At 39.7% G+C, this 18,353-nt stretch overlaps 1 protein-coding gene across 3 annotated transcripts in view; it reads left to right on the forward strand.

The window, feature by feature from the left end:
* The window catches only part of LOC130182007 (replication protein A 70 kDa DNA-binding subunit-like), a 40,798-nt gene extending 24,936 nt beyond the window's left edge, over positions 1-15,862 (forward strand). For all 3 annotated transcript variants that reach the window (XM_056396528.1, XM_056396526.1, XM_056396527.1), the window contains exons 13-17: positions 799-928; positions 7,474-7,650; positions 7,819-7,926; positions 8,224-8,310; positions 15,082-15,862. In XM_056396528.1, the coding sequence (XP_056252503.1) occupies positions 799-928; positions 7,474-7,650; positions 7,819-7,926; positions 8,224-8,310; positions 15,082-15,183 (604 nt within the window). In that variant the 3' untranslated portion in view covers positions 15,184-15,862. The remainder of the gene's footprint in view (positions 1-798; positions 929-7,473; positions 7,651-7,818; positions 7,927-8,223; positions 8,311-15,081) is intronic.
* Positions 15,863-18,353: the final 2,491 nt, after the last annotated feature.

Below are 18,353 nucleotides of genomic sequence, written 5' to 3' on the forward strand. Positions count from 1 at the left end.
CAAAGAGTGTCTGTCTGACTCGAGTTCCTGTGGCGATGTGGTGCTTTGTGGGATTGTTTTGACTAGGCTGGCTTGCATAATTGAAGAAAACTGATGAATTTGGATGATGCCTTGATTAGATTGTTCTGCTCGGCTAGAATACAGAGCAGGAGTCACACTGATGCGTTAAGATTTTAAAGGGAATATTAAAAAGGTAGATAAATGAATAGATGGAGTGGGTAGACAAGAACAGTTTGTTCCTCTTTTTTTAATCAGTGAAGAAACTGTGTATATGGCCAGAAACATATGTAAATATAAAAGGCTGATTGATGTGTGAAGGCATTAGTCCATGATAGACAGCCGAATGTCCGATAAACGAGATGACAGGATACAGATGCAGTTCAATCAGGGATTATGGGCGAAAGTCAGTCAGAGCTGAAGATGGTTTCTTTAGATTGTAGCAAATATAATGTCATGTACGTTCATACATGTAAACAAACACACCTGGTTTCACAATCTCTTTTTCATTAAAAAAATAGCTTCAATCCTGGACATGTTCACATAGGTGTAGTATTAATGGTATACTGTAATATAATCACTTCAGTATTCATGGATCATTAAACATGCTCTCGGGTCTCACATGCTGTTTATGTTTTTTATTTTAACCAACAAGCCCTCCTTCTTTTTTCTTTCTCGTCTCCTAACACTTCAAATAACCTATGTCACATTTCACTTAAAAGAGCGTGTGTTTATTTTTCATGTACAAGCGTGTCTGCGCATACCTTTATTTGTACGTGTGCTCTGTGTTTTAATGTCCAGGTATGACCGGACAGGCTATGCGCTCCATAGCCAGTCCCTGACAGAGACGAGGTCAGTGGGCAGCGGAGCAAAGATGAACTGGAAAACACTGAGCGACGTGAAGAATGAACACATGGGACAAGGAGAGAAGGTGCAGTGCTCACATGCAAACATACAGCAGGGAATTCATCTAAAAGAAAAGGCTCATTTTACATTTAAATGTGAAGCTTTAAAGGGTTGGTTCACCCAAAAATAACCATAAATATCAGAGACAAATCTTGAAAAACAAGGGCAGATGAAACCATTACTGTCATGGATTGACACAATTAGAGGTAAGTGAGGAAATGTGGGTTTTTCTTGTAATATGGATGAACTGACCCTTTAAAGAAAAATGTACCATAAAATAGATATCGGTGGTGTCTTTTTAATTATCCTTCCAGTTAATTAATTAGCCATTCTACAAATTCTCAGAAAAAAATGTCTATAATAATTTCCCCAAGCCCAAAGTGTCACCTTCAGATGTCTTGTTTTGCCCCACTAGCTGTCTAAACCCTGAAGATTTTCATGTTACTGTGATATTAAACAGAGAAAAGCAGCAAATCCGCACAACTGGGAACCTGGAACAAGGGGATGTTTGGAATTTGAAAGTTGTTGCAGTTTAATTTCATGTTAATTGACTAATAGATTCAGCTTTGCAATGAAAGCTAAATCTGTCCATAAGTCAGATTTCATTTTTATTCATGGAACTCATACTTTATTAAAACACTATGAGTGGACTATTACTTAGTGGAAGACCCAAGTAAATGGTGGAAATTCATAGTTCATGTTTTCATTTCTCTGAATGTGTTGCATATATGATATCTCTGTTTCTCTGGGTTTGGCTGTAGATTAATTTAGGCCCCTGAATGATTCAGTTCAGTCCACAATAAAAGACCAGAATGGATGAACCGTTATTAGAACCACAAGTAACAGTGGCACTAATCATTTTACTTGCTTTTATTGGGCTGTGTAACTTCAGGTTTGATTTCTGAGCTTTATATTTATTCATCCTCTTGCATTTGAGTCACAGGAGAAAGGGGATATTCAGTAGATGAAATAAATGGAAGCCACCAGGTGTAACAGCAAAAAAACTAATCTTGTTATTTGTGTTGCAGTTTTGGTTCGATATCTGAGCTGGTTCTTTATGAAAACTTTGGCTGGGAGCAGATTGATGTGCGAGTCAGTAAAGTCCTCTCACTCAGGCAGCTGGCTACTGTTTGAAGAGGAATGAAAAAAACCCCTACAGATGACGTAACATCAGCATAGCTACAGTACAACCGAGTTAGAGAGCAGAAAATCTTCCCAGTGTTGTTCGACGAGCGTGGTAAACACCGGGTTTGGTGTCGGTCCCCTCCGAATCAAAGGGTTAGAGCTTCACTGTTTTGCACCAAAGTTTCACAGTCACACCAGGACAAATCCATCATGTTGGCAGTCTTTGACGTTAGGAGTCTCTTATGCCCTATCGCTGTGGCTCATGTTTTATCTACCTACGCGTACAGTGAAAACCACAGCTGGATTCAGCTCAATCACTTGTAAGACTTGTCAGAATGCATTTAGGAAAATTTTGGAAATCACAAAGTGGAAAATTGAGATCAGGTATGCTCCTGCTACTAAACATTACAGGGATTTAAAAGGTTAAATGTTGGGGTTGGGTTTTTTTTTCATTATATAGACTGAAGGCCTCTTATTTAAACTATCAAAGATCATTTCCTGCGAACAGACATGGATTTAGTGATTTATACAACGGACTGCTTCACAGTCATTTGAATGTAAGCATTTAGACAAACACAAACCCACAGTCAGTCTTCCATTCATTGTAAATAGAGCAGCTGTAGGCCGCAGCTTGCTTTGACTTCATGGATTAGAGTCATGGTTCTCTTGTTTTAGCTGTGGGAGGGAAATAGTGATGTTCACATATTAGCAGTATTGAATGAACTGCTGTGTGCCATTTGGAGGAGCATGTGAGAAATTCTCAAATTGAACCGTGTGCCATTTCAAGAAGTGGCATTGCACACAATTATCATGCTTTCAGCTAAAAGTAGAGTGCGTGTAAGTGGTATGTGCCTCTCATAAACTTTCTATCTAATTAGGTTTATCTTCGACTAGTCTCTCTCATTCCTCACGTTTAATTAGAAGCCACTTACGAGCAGCTCCAACATCAGTGTCGTTTCTAATAAAAATTTCTAATTATGTATTGGAGGTGGAGGAAGCCTATAGGGCATAACATTACCAGAAGGGAAGTAGCACGAACTGAGAACATGGGAGGGTGAGAGAGGGTAGAAAAGCCAGGCAGAGCCACTTAAACTTCTTGTCACTTACAAAGCCGTGTTGAAGGAAGGAAGGAAACAAGGCCACAGGAAGGAAAAAGGATTTTTTTTTTTTAAACGGAGGGGAGAGTGTGGTGACAAAGAGAGACAAGTGACAAAGGATACAGATGGCAGATGTGGGGAAAGGAGTTGAAAGGTGAGAATCTGTAAAAAAAAATTCAAGCTCATATTTTTTCTCTTCTTTTTTCTGTTATTTTCCCTTTCTCTTATTCTCTTTGTCTTCTCCTCCTCTCTCTCTCTGCCTCGTGTGCCCCCAAACGTTTCTGTGATTGAACACCTTTAAGGAGGTTGCCTATAATAATGAAATCCAAATCATTAGCTCATAGTTTGAAGGAGTCTAATTTGACATTCTACCTGTTTGCCTCCATGTATGTGTGAGACTCTGTGTGTGTGTGTGTGTGTGTGTGTGTGTGTGTGTGTGTGTGTGTGTGTGGTCGTGTGGACGCAAGTGTACAAGCCATTTCTAATTAATGTAGCTGTGTGTCTGTCTGTACGTGTTGGGATTTTGGGACAAGCATTAAAGTTGGCATGTGCAGACACGTCAATTATGTGAAGTAGATTTTCACTTGGTTGCCCTTCCACATACAAATTTTAATTGCATTTAGGTGCCAGCAGGTGACACAGGGATTTGCTGTGATAAGAATGAAGAATTTCTGAATGTTTTGTGTGTGTGTGTGTGTGTGTGTGTGTGTGTGTGTGTGTGTGTGTGTGTGTGTGTGTGTGTGTGTGTGTGTGTGTTTAAATGTTTAGGTAAGTGTGCACACATATTTTTGTGTGCGGTGTGTCTGTGAGCGTTTGTGTGTGTCTGTTTTTGTGTGCAGTGTTAGTCATGCTGCTCTTCTAGGTTCTCCACAGTGTGCTTAAGGTTAAGACTTTGCCCCAAGGCTTCTGTGTACACACACACTGGAATACAGAGGGAGAGTAAAAAAAAGAAAACAGGAGAAGGAGAAGGGGAGACATGATGGCAAATGCGGGGGGGATTTATTTAGAGTGGGCTTGTTGCGATGGAAGTGCTATGGTCCACATCCTGCTGACATCCCTGCTCACATTCTCAGTAGCATCTGCCAACATCATGAGCCCTCATCACAACCCCAAAGAAAGCATCCTGTTCTTTTCTTCCTGCCATGTCCACCCTCCTACCACCTTCCCCACCCATCGCCTTCCCACCTCTCCAGCCTTCCAGCGCTCTAATCTGCCCAAGTCTGCGAAATGTGATGAGGCAGGCGCGCGGGCGGAAACACGGGAGCGGAGTTTTGAGGAGGAGAGGGCTGTTTGCTTACGGGAGAAATCCTCCTAATTAATAAACCTTCTTAGTAAGTGTTTTGGAGGGGTTCTTGCTGTGTGGCGTGGGTACTGGGTAGATGGATGGGTGGACAGATTATGAGGCATGTGAGTCAGTGTTAGCTAGCGGGAGGAAAGTGTCAGAGAGAGCTCTAAGTCTGACTGACAGTATCTGTAGAGGTCGTGGGGACATAGGACAGCGTCAACCATCTCATGAGGGATGCAGAGAACACAATGGCCTTTTCACATTCAGTGCTCTTACCAAACACTTTACAGAAAGTGTGGGTTGTATAACGAAGGAACAGCAATGCTCCGTCAGTGTGTGTGTGTGTGAATTTGGCCAGTATCCTAAAGAGAGTCTTTGATAGACTCATTTAGGCCAACATTAGTAATGAGTCTGGCCCAGCTCTAGCTTGTAGTTGTTGTTTAGAATGCATTTTAAAGCATTTCATTTTAATTTCTGGCTGTAATTCCAACATCTTGTTTAAGGCCTGTTCTCCTGGTAGACGAAATACCCTCTGGTGAAGCTAGGAAAAAGGATTTTTCTGTGGTTTCCTACATGCGCGTGTATATCGTATTTATCGGTTTGTTGCTTGCGTCCGCTTCTATCCGTGTGTGTCTGTTCGCAAGCAGGCGTGTACACGTATGCGCCTCTTCCCGATGAGACACAGTTCATCTGCCGTGTGCATTCTTTATATTTACATTTATGGAAATCAAATGCTGTGCTTCTCCACAAGATGAGAGAATAGCCTTTCCCCCCCAGAGTACGCATTCCTTTCCTTTTTAGCTGTTGATTTTAGCAGTGTGAGTTCTGCCGCCTAAGGTGCTAATATCTGTTTAAATTACCGCAACACATCGCTGCATTTTAATTTGATTCTGTTTGACTGTGTACACTTTAATTTAAATTCATAACTGAGAGAAGTTTAGCTCATTGTATCTGTATTGCAAATGTGTAAGTTTGGCTCTTTGCATATAACCTTGTATGTTAGCCATGTGTATGTGAGTGTGCTGGTGTGTATGTGTACATTAGCACAATTTATGTATTCGAGAGGGAGAGAGATTCGTCTCATCTTGCATCTATTATGCATAGAATTCTCAAACTCCCTCTGCTCTCTTTTTAAACTGTTCCAAGATTGTTTGGAAGTCAAATAGAGATGTGTAAACAGCGTGCATCTACCAGCTGGACTGACTCGTTGGCAACGGTTTTACTTATCATGCCAAGTTTGATCCGAGTTTATTTTTATTTTATTTAATGTTTCTCTTTTTCACCCTAAGCAGCTTATTAATTTTCCTAAAACTGTTGAAGGGTGTCCTGCCTCCACTAGAAGGAGCACTTTGGCTCTTCTCCTTCTCGTACATGGTTTTGTTTTGTTTTTTTTCTCACTTCAGTTTGATGGACATTATTTTCATGACATTTGCTGTTTGCTGATGATTGCTTTTATGATTTAAAAATACCAAAAATCATAATATAAGGTAATGCCAAAATGATACCCATAGCATCTTCACCCAACATTCATCCAAAGGTTTGATGAATATTTCTTTCTAATGTTGCTGTGTTTAACTTAAGACTTGTTTAATGCGAATGATATCGCAGCATTGTCGTGAACCATCCCTATACACTTCCTGTACCGATGGCAGTATTATCTTGTTGTTGTTATCTTGAAGCGTCATGGTAGTAGTCATTAATTATTGAGCGCGGCCTGTACACTTGTTACCATGCATGCCATGGAATCGCTTCATGTGGCTGACCGTTGTGGCTGGCAGACTCAGACCATGTTTTCTAAGCTGTCGACACTCCTTCGTGATGTTTTTAGCCTACTTGAAATAGGTTTCAGTTTATGGTGGGCAGGAGAGCAGTTGTACTCCGACAGGAAAGAGTTTGAGTCATTGTGTCTTCTGAGATTAGTCGTCGTACACTACAACTGTGTTGTGATTTTGACTCTTGTACTGTGCACTGATTACTCATTTTGTTCTTATGGCCTGAGCCACCTGGTGTCTTGTTCATCTACCAAGATGCATCCTCCTACATAACAAACACTTTGAAGAGGTGTCTTTTTCCGATGTATTCATTGTACACCTTTTAAGATCGCTGCTTTTGAAAAGTGTGGCGACAGTCTTTGCAATGCTCGGACTTCCTCTCCTGGCACACAAAAACGTGCCTTTTTATAGTCTGTAAAATCACACCTGTTTACCTCTTAATAATGCAGTAACATTCAGAGAGGGTCCACTTCTTCAGCAGGGGCAGGATCTGTTTTTTTTAACAGGAACCACTGAATCTTTATTTATTTTGAAGATGTAGAAGTTTTAAAACTCAAAGTGGATATACTCAGTGACAGATTGCCTTAATGTCAACAGTAAAGGAGCTCTGTCTTCATTAATATTATAATTTACTAATAAGGATTTTTAAGCGAAGAAGTCCATAATTATCTGTTGCCAGTGCATATGTGCAATAGTCAGCTTATACAGCCTTGTATGAGAAGCTGTTTTATGTCTACACAGTGATTGTAAGCTTGAATTCTTGTGCAATTTATTTTTGTCACATTGAAAATGTAACTGAAAACATCTTGGTAAAACAGTTTCACTCAAGACTCCAAAAGAAAAGAATGAGACATCCTGAAATTTTAATGAAACAAGGCAATCAAGCAGTAGCTAGGACAGCTCCAGTTATCTTCATGTTTTTAACATCTGCCAGCAACTACAGCACCAACACATTCAAATGAGAGAGCTACCAGTTAAGCAGGGAAACTGGATGATCACCAAGTATCAAATAAAATATACAAAATGCAATACAAACATTTTCTGCAATTAAATGATAGTGTTTAAGGTTGATTTGTTTTGGAAGATTTTACCAGTATGTAACTTGAATTGCAGGTTAGATTTCTCCACACCACAATATTATGTAAAGGGGAAGCACCTGCAAATTAACTGCAGCCTCTTAGACGTTCAAATTGCAGCAGTTGGATGTGATTTGGTGGTTTTTATTGATCGTGCCGCTCTATCCTCCATAATTAGATTTCTTCCTGTCCTATTTTTTGTTCTCTCTATTCAGGCAGACTATTTCAGCTGCGTGGCGACGGTGCTGTACATTCGTAAGGAGAATTGTCTGTACCAGGCCTGTCCATCTGCAGACTGCAACAAGAAGGTCATAGACCAACAGAACGGACTGTACCGCTGCGAAAAGTGTAACCGAGAGTTCCCCAACTTTAAATATAGACTCCTACTTTCTGTAAGTGCAAAGTGCACACAGTGCACATCATTAATGTCTGGTTGACACACATACAGTGATGCTGACTTTGAGAAATCTTGTATCTTCTGTGATCTCACATGCACACACTCAAACATACACACATAAATAATCTCTCGCCTCTTCATCATCTGTCTGTCTGACTTTCAGGCCAACTTAGCAGACTTCGGGGATAACCAGTGGGTGACATGCTTCCAGGAGACAGCTGAGGTCCTGTTGGGTCACAGTGCAGAAACACTGGGGGAGCTAAGAGACACAGTGAGACATGCATGCACGCACACACGTGTACACACACACACACACACACACACACACACACACACACACACACACACCATCACTCCTACACATGGCTCTGCTAAAGCTAGTTTGTTCACATAGGACAACAAAATTGCTTTTACAGTTTTTCCACGAGCTCTAACTTTAACAGACTACTTCCTGAAAACCACCAGCCCTGACTTTTTATTTGTGTGTGTGTGTGTGTGTGTATGTGTGTGTGTGTGTGTGTGTGTGTGCTTGCGTGTGTGTGCTTGCGTGCACGTGTTTCTTCCCAAGGACGAGACTGCATTTGATGAAGTCTTCCAGAGAACTAACTTTACAGAGCACATCTTTAAAAACAGAGTCAAGCTGGAGACGTACAATGTAAGTAGCTATAAACCACAGTGCAGTAGGATTTGATACAGTACAGTCGTGTTCATTATTGTCCTACAAACTGCAAGAAGCTGCAAGAATCTTTCCTGTGATCTGTGCCTGTCCACCCTGATTGACCAGTTTATATCTGTTACACAAAGCTACAACTACACCAACTAGCACTGTTGTAAAAACTGTAAATGGTCTTATTTAGGGTCAATTTCATAATCAAACGAAACAGTAGGAACCAGCTGAAGTATATAGCTCTAAGCTCTGTGTGTGTGTGTTAAAGCAATTTATTTCATATGACAGTGACTATTTTTCAGTTATGGAAATAGTAACTGGAAATTGCAGCATTTAATATTTATCAACCACACAGGATTCTGTTTATGCCAGATCCAAGTAGCACTTTCTCGGTCAGGTTTTCCGGTGACAAAGTGTGATGTGTTTACAGATCAAATGTTTTGATTGGTATCAAGTATTTACTGATGAGCAGTATCCTTTAGCATGAACTAGTTGCAGGCCAAGGTGAAACTTCACAATGAATACTCTAAAATGAGAATTCACTGTTTCATGTTAAGTATCCCCTGGTGTTAAAGTGTGTTACGTTGCGGTGTGGTGTTAATTAGCTGCATCAATGAGTTTGTATCAACCGGACTCATTGTCTGTGATTATTTTCCGCTGAACTTCGACCCCAAGCATGTAAAGCCACAAAACAAGATGCGTAAAATGCAATATATTCACAATACCCTGTCAGTCACACAACATGAATCCAAAATCATTTCAATTAGTAGCACAGTGACGAGGGAGCTGTTATGTAGCCAGTGCACTTTGGATAACAGAAAACAAATACAGCTGTGGATTCATTTCTCTTAATTAGGCGCTAATTAGCATTTAGCTATTGTCAGTCTAAGCCTAATTAACTTAATTATTCAGAGACTAATTTGCTACAGAGGGCACATACCAAGAGGCTGAGGGGAATGATTGAGATGTAGGATGAGCTCTGAATGGTCTGTGTCCTGGCCGCGGGAAAACCTGCAAGGAATGTTACAGAGTTCATGAGACATTTCGTCATGGTGCGGAGGATAATGTTGAACCTTTTCAATGAGGAGTTCACATTTTTCTGTAGCTGCAGTCTAATCTTACATATGGTGTATATGTATATGTATTGCAATGAAGAGTAATACTCACATGTCAAGTAAAATGAGTTTGACTGTTTACAGCCAACGTCAGTCCAGTGTCAGTCTTTCCAGCTAATGGGGAAAAAGCCTGAAGCCCCACTGACAGATGCTGGAGGCTGCATTTTTAAATACAGCCCACAACACAGAGGTGTTGGGCAGAACAAACAACATACTGATGATTTCTCTTTTCATTATAGTCTTAGCAGTAGTGGAGCTCAATATGCAGTTTGTCCACAGGGGCTGCATTACAGGAAGAGTCATGGTGTCATTGAAAACAAATACTTGGGAGCACAAATGTTCTCGCTAAATCATCCTCTGAGGACCATGAGTATCCACAGCAAATTTCATGGCAATCTGAACATAAAGAGTGAGAGAGACAGACTGACAGTCATCACAGTCCAGAGGCCCCACCTGGAAAAAAGTGGAAATGAAAAAAGTAAACATGTCAACAGTGTTACAGCGGCTGTTTCAAGTGATCTACTGTGCAGAACAACAGACTGACTGATCACTTTGTTCCCTGCCTCTGCTTGTACCAAATCAGTTTAATATGAAGGAATTGCATAACAAGACACACTAAGCTCTTGAGCAGGGTTTTTCCTGCCTCAAAATGAGGCGGAGGTGGTAACATCCCGACTATGTGCACACACGTGTATGTGAACAAAGCCTTCACCTGGTTCAAACCAACACTTTTTAGGAGTTTAAGTGAATGCTGAGCAACCAGTTTTTTCTAGCTGAATAAGAAAATCTTGTTTATTGTATTTTGTTTGCTTTTGTCAATCTTCCTAAATTCTGGTTATTTTACAGCAAGGAAAGAAAAACACTGTTCACAACAAAGGATTATTTTTTCAACAGTTTTTTTTGTTGTTTTTGTCTAATAATATCTGAAATGCACAAACTAATCATTCCACGTCTCAGGAGGTAATTTAATCAGGGAAAGTGAATACAAAGTGACGCTGAAATCATGTAAACGTCGGCTTTGCATTAAACACTCCTAATGAAGTGTATTGAAGTGCATTTAGCGATGTATGTTACGCCCGCCCACATTCAGCTAATACGTTAAAAATACAGTTGTATGCAAACGTTTGGGCACCCCTGGGTAAACATATTCTATACATATTCTGTTGATTTCTGAAGTGCAAAGAGGTAAATGCAACAAAAAGACATTAAAATGAGCATATTAATGCACTGTTACTTTTCATTTCAGGAGAGAATTAAACCGTGTGGCATGTGCAACAATTTGGGCACCTTGTCCTTATAAAACACTCAGTTTCATTAACTTGTTAGGCCTTAATTGACTTGTGAGGCAGGTCAAGAATCAGCTGATGACATTTCCATAACTGATAAAGACTCTTCAAACCATGTGGTGACACTCAACAACCATTGGCTCCTGTAAGCAGCTGACTGAGGATCTGAAAAAGGAGTTAATTGATGTCTACAAACCAGGAGTGGCTCTAAAATGTTATCAAAGCACTTTTAGCTTGAAATTTCCACTGACTGAAATGTCAGGGGTGCCCAAACTTTTGTGTACAATTATATTATCGTTGAGTCATTAATTTAACTGTAATAAATATAAATCATGAAACATTCAGTTGGAAAAACTCACCTGTTAATCACACATCAGAGGTTATACCGTACCTTAGTAAGGGAGGGCAGAAGTGCTAAACAGGTGTTGTTGATATTTTTTGAGGATGTCAAAACCACAAACACAATTAACACATAAGTAACAGAATCATGAGTGACTGTTTCCTGTGCTTTCTAATTAATTTAAAATTGTAGGAAATGGCAAGAATTGAAACCCCAACAGGAACAATATAAAACTCATTATTACAGTATTCCACAAAGCAGAGATAATAAGCTCTGAGCAGATACACTACTACTCAAGGCTGTATTCATTTTCAGTGGTTGTTAGTCAAAGTTTACTGTTTTTATTTCAAAGTTTATGATTCAAAAAGATGAGCACAGAACAGAGAGAGTCTGTGATTCACTTGAGATTCACTGTGCGTCTTTCTATCGCAGCCGCAGTTCTTTCCCATAGACACAAAGCAAAAACATCTGACATCTAACACCAGTGTTTTCATAAAAATAGAACAATGTAATGAAATGTCAGAGCTTAACAAGACTAATGAAGTTACAAGATTTTTACATCTCTCATAACAGGGACACAGAGACACAACCGAGCTTAGGATCATTTCAAAGTTTCTGTTTGAACTTCTTTTGCATATAAACTCAGGTTTGTATTATTTTAGAGAACAGCAGAGATGATGAATCACCAATTTCTTTTCTGCCATCAACTGTAAATATTAAACCACATAAGCCTGTAGCCGAATGTTGGTGATTCCAGCAGTGCAGCAGTCTTTGGTTCATCTCTTGGTTTTCAGGCTTGATTTAGCACTTTTAAAAACATTGACTTCTTTGTTTTGAAGTGTTGGACTAATCATCATTTTCATATAAATGTCTGTTAGGGTTATATTGTAATTCAAACAAAACATTATTAATGACCAGAAGGAAAACGCATGTTACACAATACAGGAACCAGTTTAAAGAGGTCAGAAAACTGAACTGAAAGAACAATTTAAAACAAATAAATACAGCAAAATAAGATCCACATTCATCACAGTACTCAGGACATATACATGATTAATCCATTGTCCAAGTGTGTAAATGTCCAGTTCTGTTTTAATGAGGGGATGTTTTTTTTTTCAAATGCCATGAATAGTATAATAGTATAATAAAATTTATCAGTTCTCATACAAAGTGCAGTAAACAGCAAAACATGGAAAATTACACATGTTGATTTATGAAGTGACAACAAGTAAATACAACTCCAGTTTTCTGCAGGGTTTGTCTTTTATTTTCAGCTGTATACGTAGGATATACTGTTTATGTCTCTGTAATTGGAAGGCAAAAGTGATTTTATTTGTTCCAAACAGCTTCGCTCGAAGGCGTCATAGAGAGGGGCGAGATGTGATAATTGTTTAAATATGTGGATGATGGTGCACATTTTCAGACTGTTTCTGCTGGAAGATATTCATGGTTTTGCACTCAGTTTTTACACATGAAAACTGGCATAAATGGTTGTGTAAAGAATGAAAATAGCAAACTTCTCTCACCTCCACACACTCGGCCAACCACTGCGTGCAGTGGACTTGATTGTCATGTTGTTGATTTCAGAAAGTTACAGGAAGAAAAGAGGCAGAAAAACGTCACATTTCGTTACAGTGGTGGCGGCCCGCAGAGCCGGGAGAGTGTGCAGTGAATCAGATGCTTGTGCAGTCGAGGCCATTTCACTGCGCTACAGGTAGAGTCGCTGGAGCTCAGATCATAGTGAAAATCAGATTTGGCCTGCAGGATTGGATTTACTGAGCACAGATATTCACACAAACATATAATTTGCATTTGTTTAAAAGCCAATGCAAGAAATTTGATGCATATACAATTTGGGAAAGTGCATCTAATTTCCAACCATTACCTAGATGCAGAATATTGAATCCGTGTCTTTGTGAGCCTCTGTATCTGCCTCAGGCTGTATGGTTGTTTGTGATACACTACTGTATTAGTAATATATATCCAGGTATAAACAGACCTGTTGTCTGCCTCAGCAGTCTCAAATGTGTATATAACTGTTTTTGTGCGTTTGTGAGTCTTAAGTGAATCTGTCTGCCTGAGGTGAATGAATTGATTTAGTCTCAATGAATACATTAGCAGAGGGGACGAGTTTTTCCTGCCTCATGTGAACAGATAGGCCATTGAGAGCCATACAGACACTTAATACACTCACTTTATATCATCAACAAAGCACACTCTTATCAGGCCTGGTCAACGCCACATTGAGGTCATTTCACTGTCTCTCAGCCTGAGAAAAGGGTCTGAGAAAGATCACCGAAGTCAGTAGGATTCGTCCTTTGGGGACTGTTCCCGTCAATGATATGTAACATTTCATGGCAATCCATCTAGTAGCTGTTGGAGTTGTTTCAGTCAGGACCGAAGCAGACAGATATTGCAATCCATAGAGCCGTGCCACTAGTGTGACTATAAGCTAAAATTGTGTTTGTGAATTTGGTATAATTCTCATTCACATGTAACCTGTCGCTGTGAAGTATCATTTACAGCTTTGTTATCCAAATTAATCTGCAGGAATCCTTTGTGTTGTAATTTCATTTTTGCAGTGCAGTACAGTATCTCATTAATTCTCTGTGGGGTTGTGGCGTCAGTAAGAGGTGTGTGTGCGTGTGTGTGTGTATTCTGTCAGTGTGCCAACATGTACAAGTTGTGTAGTTGTGTTGTTTAATTCTTCGGGGAAGAACTCCACCTCACCCTACCATCTGAAACTGAGTTAGAGAATAGGGGTGAATGTTGGGCCACTGAGTAATTGTTTTCTCCTGATGTGATGTGGTGTAGAATATTAGTCTGAGCACATTAAATTAACAAACCTTCTCTCAAACAGTAGTCTGTCCTTTGGAAAACCATTAGTTTTAACCAAGTTGTCACCTTTTGTCAAGTGGAACCTTTGTCTTGACAGCCACCCAGATTGTTTAATTTGCCTGCTATCCTCAGGTAGATGCAAATTGAAAATACAAGCAGAGGTATTGAATCACATATAAGATAATGGGAAAGTGTTAAATATTTGGTGCTCGTTTTGCTGGCTGATTTGCTAATTGATTAATGAATTGTCTGGGTATTAATGCGACTTAACGTGAGTGTGATTATAATGGAAATGAGTTTTTGGCTTTATGTCTTAAAGGCTCTATTTGTAAGTTTTGCTATTGCTGCATGCTCAGTGTTAGCATTAACAGCTATTTACTTAACAGTCTTGCCAAGAGCTTCAGCCATTGTTGCATTTACAAGACAAGAGGTTATAATACGATCTCTTAAGTAGCAACTTCTAAGGGGCAGACTGGAGGCTACAGTGACGCGGTATTGGAAAGTAAGCAAGGTGGGCCGGGGCTAGCAGGCTAGCAATCCAATCAGGTTGGGTAGTCCTCTTGTATGTTGACTTACTGCAGCTTTGATCATGTGATGTGTCATAATACCTACACACTTCGACTCAAAGACGAACTGATTAGATTTTGGCGGTCAAAGTCATTGTAATCTCGAATACGTCCCATTCTTGCGAACGTGATATCTAAGGAACGCCAAATGGTCACTTGGACTCAATGACTTCACATTGAAATCTACGAGATTGCACAAATGTTGGCTTTGGGAGATGCATATATGTTGTTGTGTTATAGTGCATTTAGAGTGGTATTGCCAATCCTGTTACATCTGTGTGAGCTGGCTTTCCTATCCCTGTTTATAAATGAAAAACAAGACAAGGAATTGCCTGTGTGTGGAGTCAGAGCTCTGAGTTTCTTTAGGTTGAAAGACTTTGGGACCACGAATCTATAGAAAGTCATGTCAGCTGACATGATAGATAGATTGGGACGTGGAGTTTGGTCACAATTTAAACCCATCTACTTATCAAACCATCTGTTGGTTTAAATTATTTTACTACATATATATAATTATTATTTGCACTTTTGAATGATGCTGATCATAGATGTTAGAAATTCTTAATCAGATGTTGCTGCACTTAAAATCAAGACTGTTTGTCGTCTCTCCTCAGGATGAAAGTCGAGTGAAGGTAACAGTAATGGAAGTTCAACCAATCGACCACAGGGAATACAGCAGGAGACTCCTCAGTAACATCCGGAAATTGTCAAGCTGAACTTGGTCCCAGTCATCCAAATGGCTGCCTGGTAATTAAACATGTCTTTGACTGGTCTCTGACCAGTCTGACTTTTTCCACCAGCAAGATAACAGCATATCTGACAGAGGCAGCAGAGGGGCAGCCAGTGATTCATCTGATTTAAATGGCAGCCAGACAAAGGACTGATATTTAGTTGTTCACTTCCTTCATTTCGGTTCAACAGAACAGTTGTGAAACACTGAAAAATGGTTGGAAATGACTTTTACCTTTTAATTTAATGGCATTTTAAGAAAGAAGTTTGTCTGTTATAGATTAACGTGTTTTATACCTGCTTACATTTATGTCTTTTGTGTGTTGTATCAATTCATGTCCCTTCTTTCCTTTACTTCTTCTGTTACAAATGACTCATGTTTTTGATTTCAATGTGTTGGTGATGTTCTGTTAGCTGTGTAAGACTTAGATGAGTCAGAACTATTTAATTTTCATTGTTTCATTTTAGAAATGAAGGCGTGGCAAAGGGGGTGTGGGAGATGCATGTTTTTGCATGTTTTTTAAAACTATATTCACATTGTTTTACTGCTTGTTAAAAGGATTCTTTTCGTTTTAGTTTTTTTTAAATTTGGTTTGCTGTGTGACCTCCAAAAACATCCAATAAGAAAAGAGTTATTAAAAAAGATGTTAATATGAAAACACTGTTTGTCTTTGTCACTGTTGCTTGGTGTCTACAGGTCTTGAAAAATCTCAAGAAGCATTGAATTTAAATGAAATTACACTTCTGTAAACAGCTGGACAAGTTACTTGAAAACTGTTAAAATCTGTTACTCGTTACACATTATTCAGTGAAAACATAATCACATTACTTTACTAATTACTCAGCAGGAATAGTGATGTTACATTCCTCATTACTTTACTACCATTTCTCAACTGTCATCTCCCATTCAACTGCAACTCCTCCACAGCCTCATGTCGCTACTTTTGATTTAACACATGTAGAAATAGAAACACATTTTACCGCTCTTAAATAGCTGTTTTATATTGAAGCAGCAAGGACAGCGCTTCAGTTGCGTGCCTCTCTACTAAGGTGTGGCTCAAGGGCATGACACTGATTTATGTTGGCAGCAAGCCGCCTGCTCCCCTCACTCCGAGCACCATCAGTACCATCTCCTGCCTGCTGTCTGCCATGCTGTGAGCAGAGGTTTGGGAGATTAAACACACACACTGATCTTTTCATCCCAGTGTCACCTTTCCCTCAGGTTTTTCCATTATCTCTGACTTCCTTTTTTTTTTTTCTTTTTCTTTTGTATAGAGCGTGATGAGGCCGTAGTCTCTGTATCGGTTTCTTTTTAATGACAACACAATCTGACGCATCCAATGTATCAAAAGTAGTGGACAAACATTTATTAATACAGACACCAATTTGAAGCCAAAGTGAAAAGTATAAAAGGAATTAAATCAATGATTAAAGGTTGCTTTGCTTTCACGGACTAAAACAAATGATCCCACACTATTCAAACAACTGACACTTTCAGTGACACCTGATTTTGAGGTTTGCTTTACGCCCTAACCTTGCCGGGTCAAAAATCAAATCAGGACATTCATTATTTGGTGGTATAAGCAGATGAAGTGAGTGTAACTCTGTGTTCTGTTCAGTAAATCTACAGCAGTAGTAGAGTCCATGAGATCAGAAAGTCATTTCTAACTTAAAGCCTTGCTGGTGATTGAGACTTAAGATGGAGACACATCACTCTGCAGCCCGAGCCAGCCCCAAGGCATTGTGGGACAGAGGAGGACATAGTGAAGAGAGATTAAGAGAAATACATTTTTTTTTTCTGTATTATCCTTCGAGAACTTTATCTGAATGTGATGTGCTAAGCAGTAGTGAACTGAATTGCTGGTACGGTTGTCATATCTTCTGTCTGTGAATGTGGGACCTTCTGTCAGGTGAATATGCAGTTCGTCTCTATCTCCAGAATGTGTCTGAGGCAACAAGGACAGCAAATGGAAATGAGCTGCGGTTATCACAGAGGTCGTAGTCCAGATCACAGTCTATCTGTCCGCAGTCTTATCTTAAAACACACTGTAGTTCAGTCAAGCGCTCCTGTGTGTGTGTGTGTGTGTGTGTGTGTGTGAGAGAGAGAGAGAGAGAGAGAGAGAGAGAGAGAGAGAGAGAGAGAGAGAGAGACAGAGAGAAACTTGCCAAGAGACCAACATTCCCAAGACCTGGTATATGCAGTGCCTATATATAGTGTTACACCAAGACCTGGAACTGTCACTTTGCAAACATTTAGACTGGGCACACAGGCTCTGACGCACTTTCCTTTCATTGAGGTAATGTGTACATGCTGCATTCAAATGACATTAGTTTTTACAATGTAAAGAATTCCCCGTCCCTGGAAACTACAGGGGTGTTTTCAATCAATTCTCTGGCTGATTGACACGCCCACACCTTCTTGAAAAGAGATCTAATCAGAAAAGAGAATTGAAAACACCTGTGCAGGTGGACTACAGAGAAACAAAGCCATGACTCCACGTAAGCATCTCGCTCACTCGCCTCTGTAAGTCAGTGCAAGAACTAATTCAGCTTCTTTTTTGTTGTTGTGATTTTAGCGGGACTATGTTTCTCTGCCCCTGAATGAATGCAGTTTCTTATATTGCGTTTACAAGAGGTTATAATGCAAACTGAGCAGCGTGACGTCTTCAGGTCAAACCTGGGCGCTAAAGTGACGACAGAGGCCGGCAGGGCTGCGGCTAGCCGGTCAACATGCTAACTTCAGTAGAAGAAAAGAAGGAATAGAAATAGAAGTAAGAGTTAACAACAAGAGTTTAACAATTTTCCACTTCTGGAGACTCCTCTTGGTGAGTAAAAGAGCGAAAGTTGATGCTGAACTTGCAACGTTTCTTCCAGACTGGTAAGTAAAACAGTTGTTAATGCTAATGTTAGCTCTGTAACTCATTTAAAGTGAAATAATGATTACTTTGAGAGCACAGAGAACGATACGGCTATAATGCAGCAGCAGGGATACCCATCATAATCATGTGATTTTTTTTTTTTCATCTTTCTAGCTATAATGTCTGAAGTCTAGAAAACCTCTAAAACATTTAATCCTCTCTGTCGTCCTATTATTACCCCTCGACCTTTCTGTTCAGCTGTGACGTTTAACCTGCAAACAGCTAGGGCTCATGGGAAA

This window comes from Seriola aureovittata, chromosome 15, assembly GCF_021018895.1.
Source record: "Seriola aureovittata isolate HTS-2021-v1 ecotype China chromosome 15, ASM2101889v1, whole genome shotgun sequence".
Taxonomy (NCBI): Eukaryota; Metazoa; Chordata; class Actinopteri; order Carangiformes; family Carangidae; genus Seriola; species Seriola aureovittata.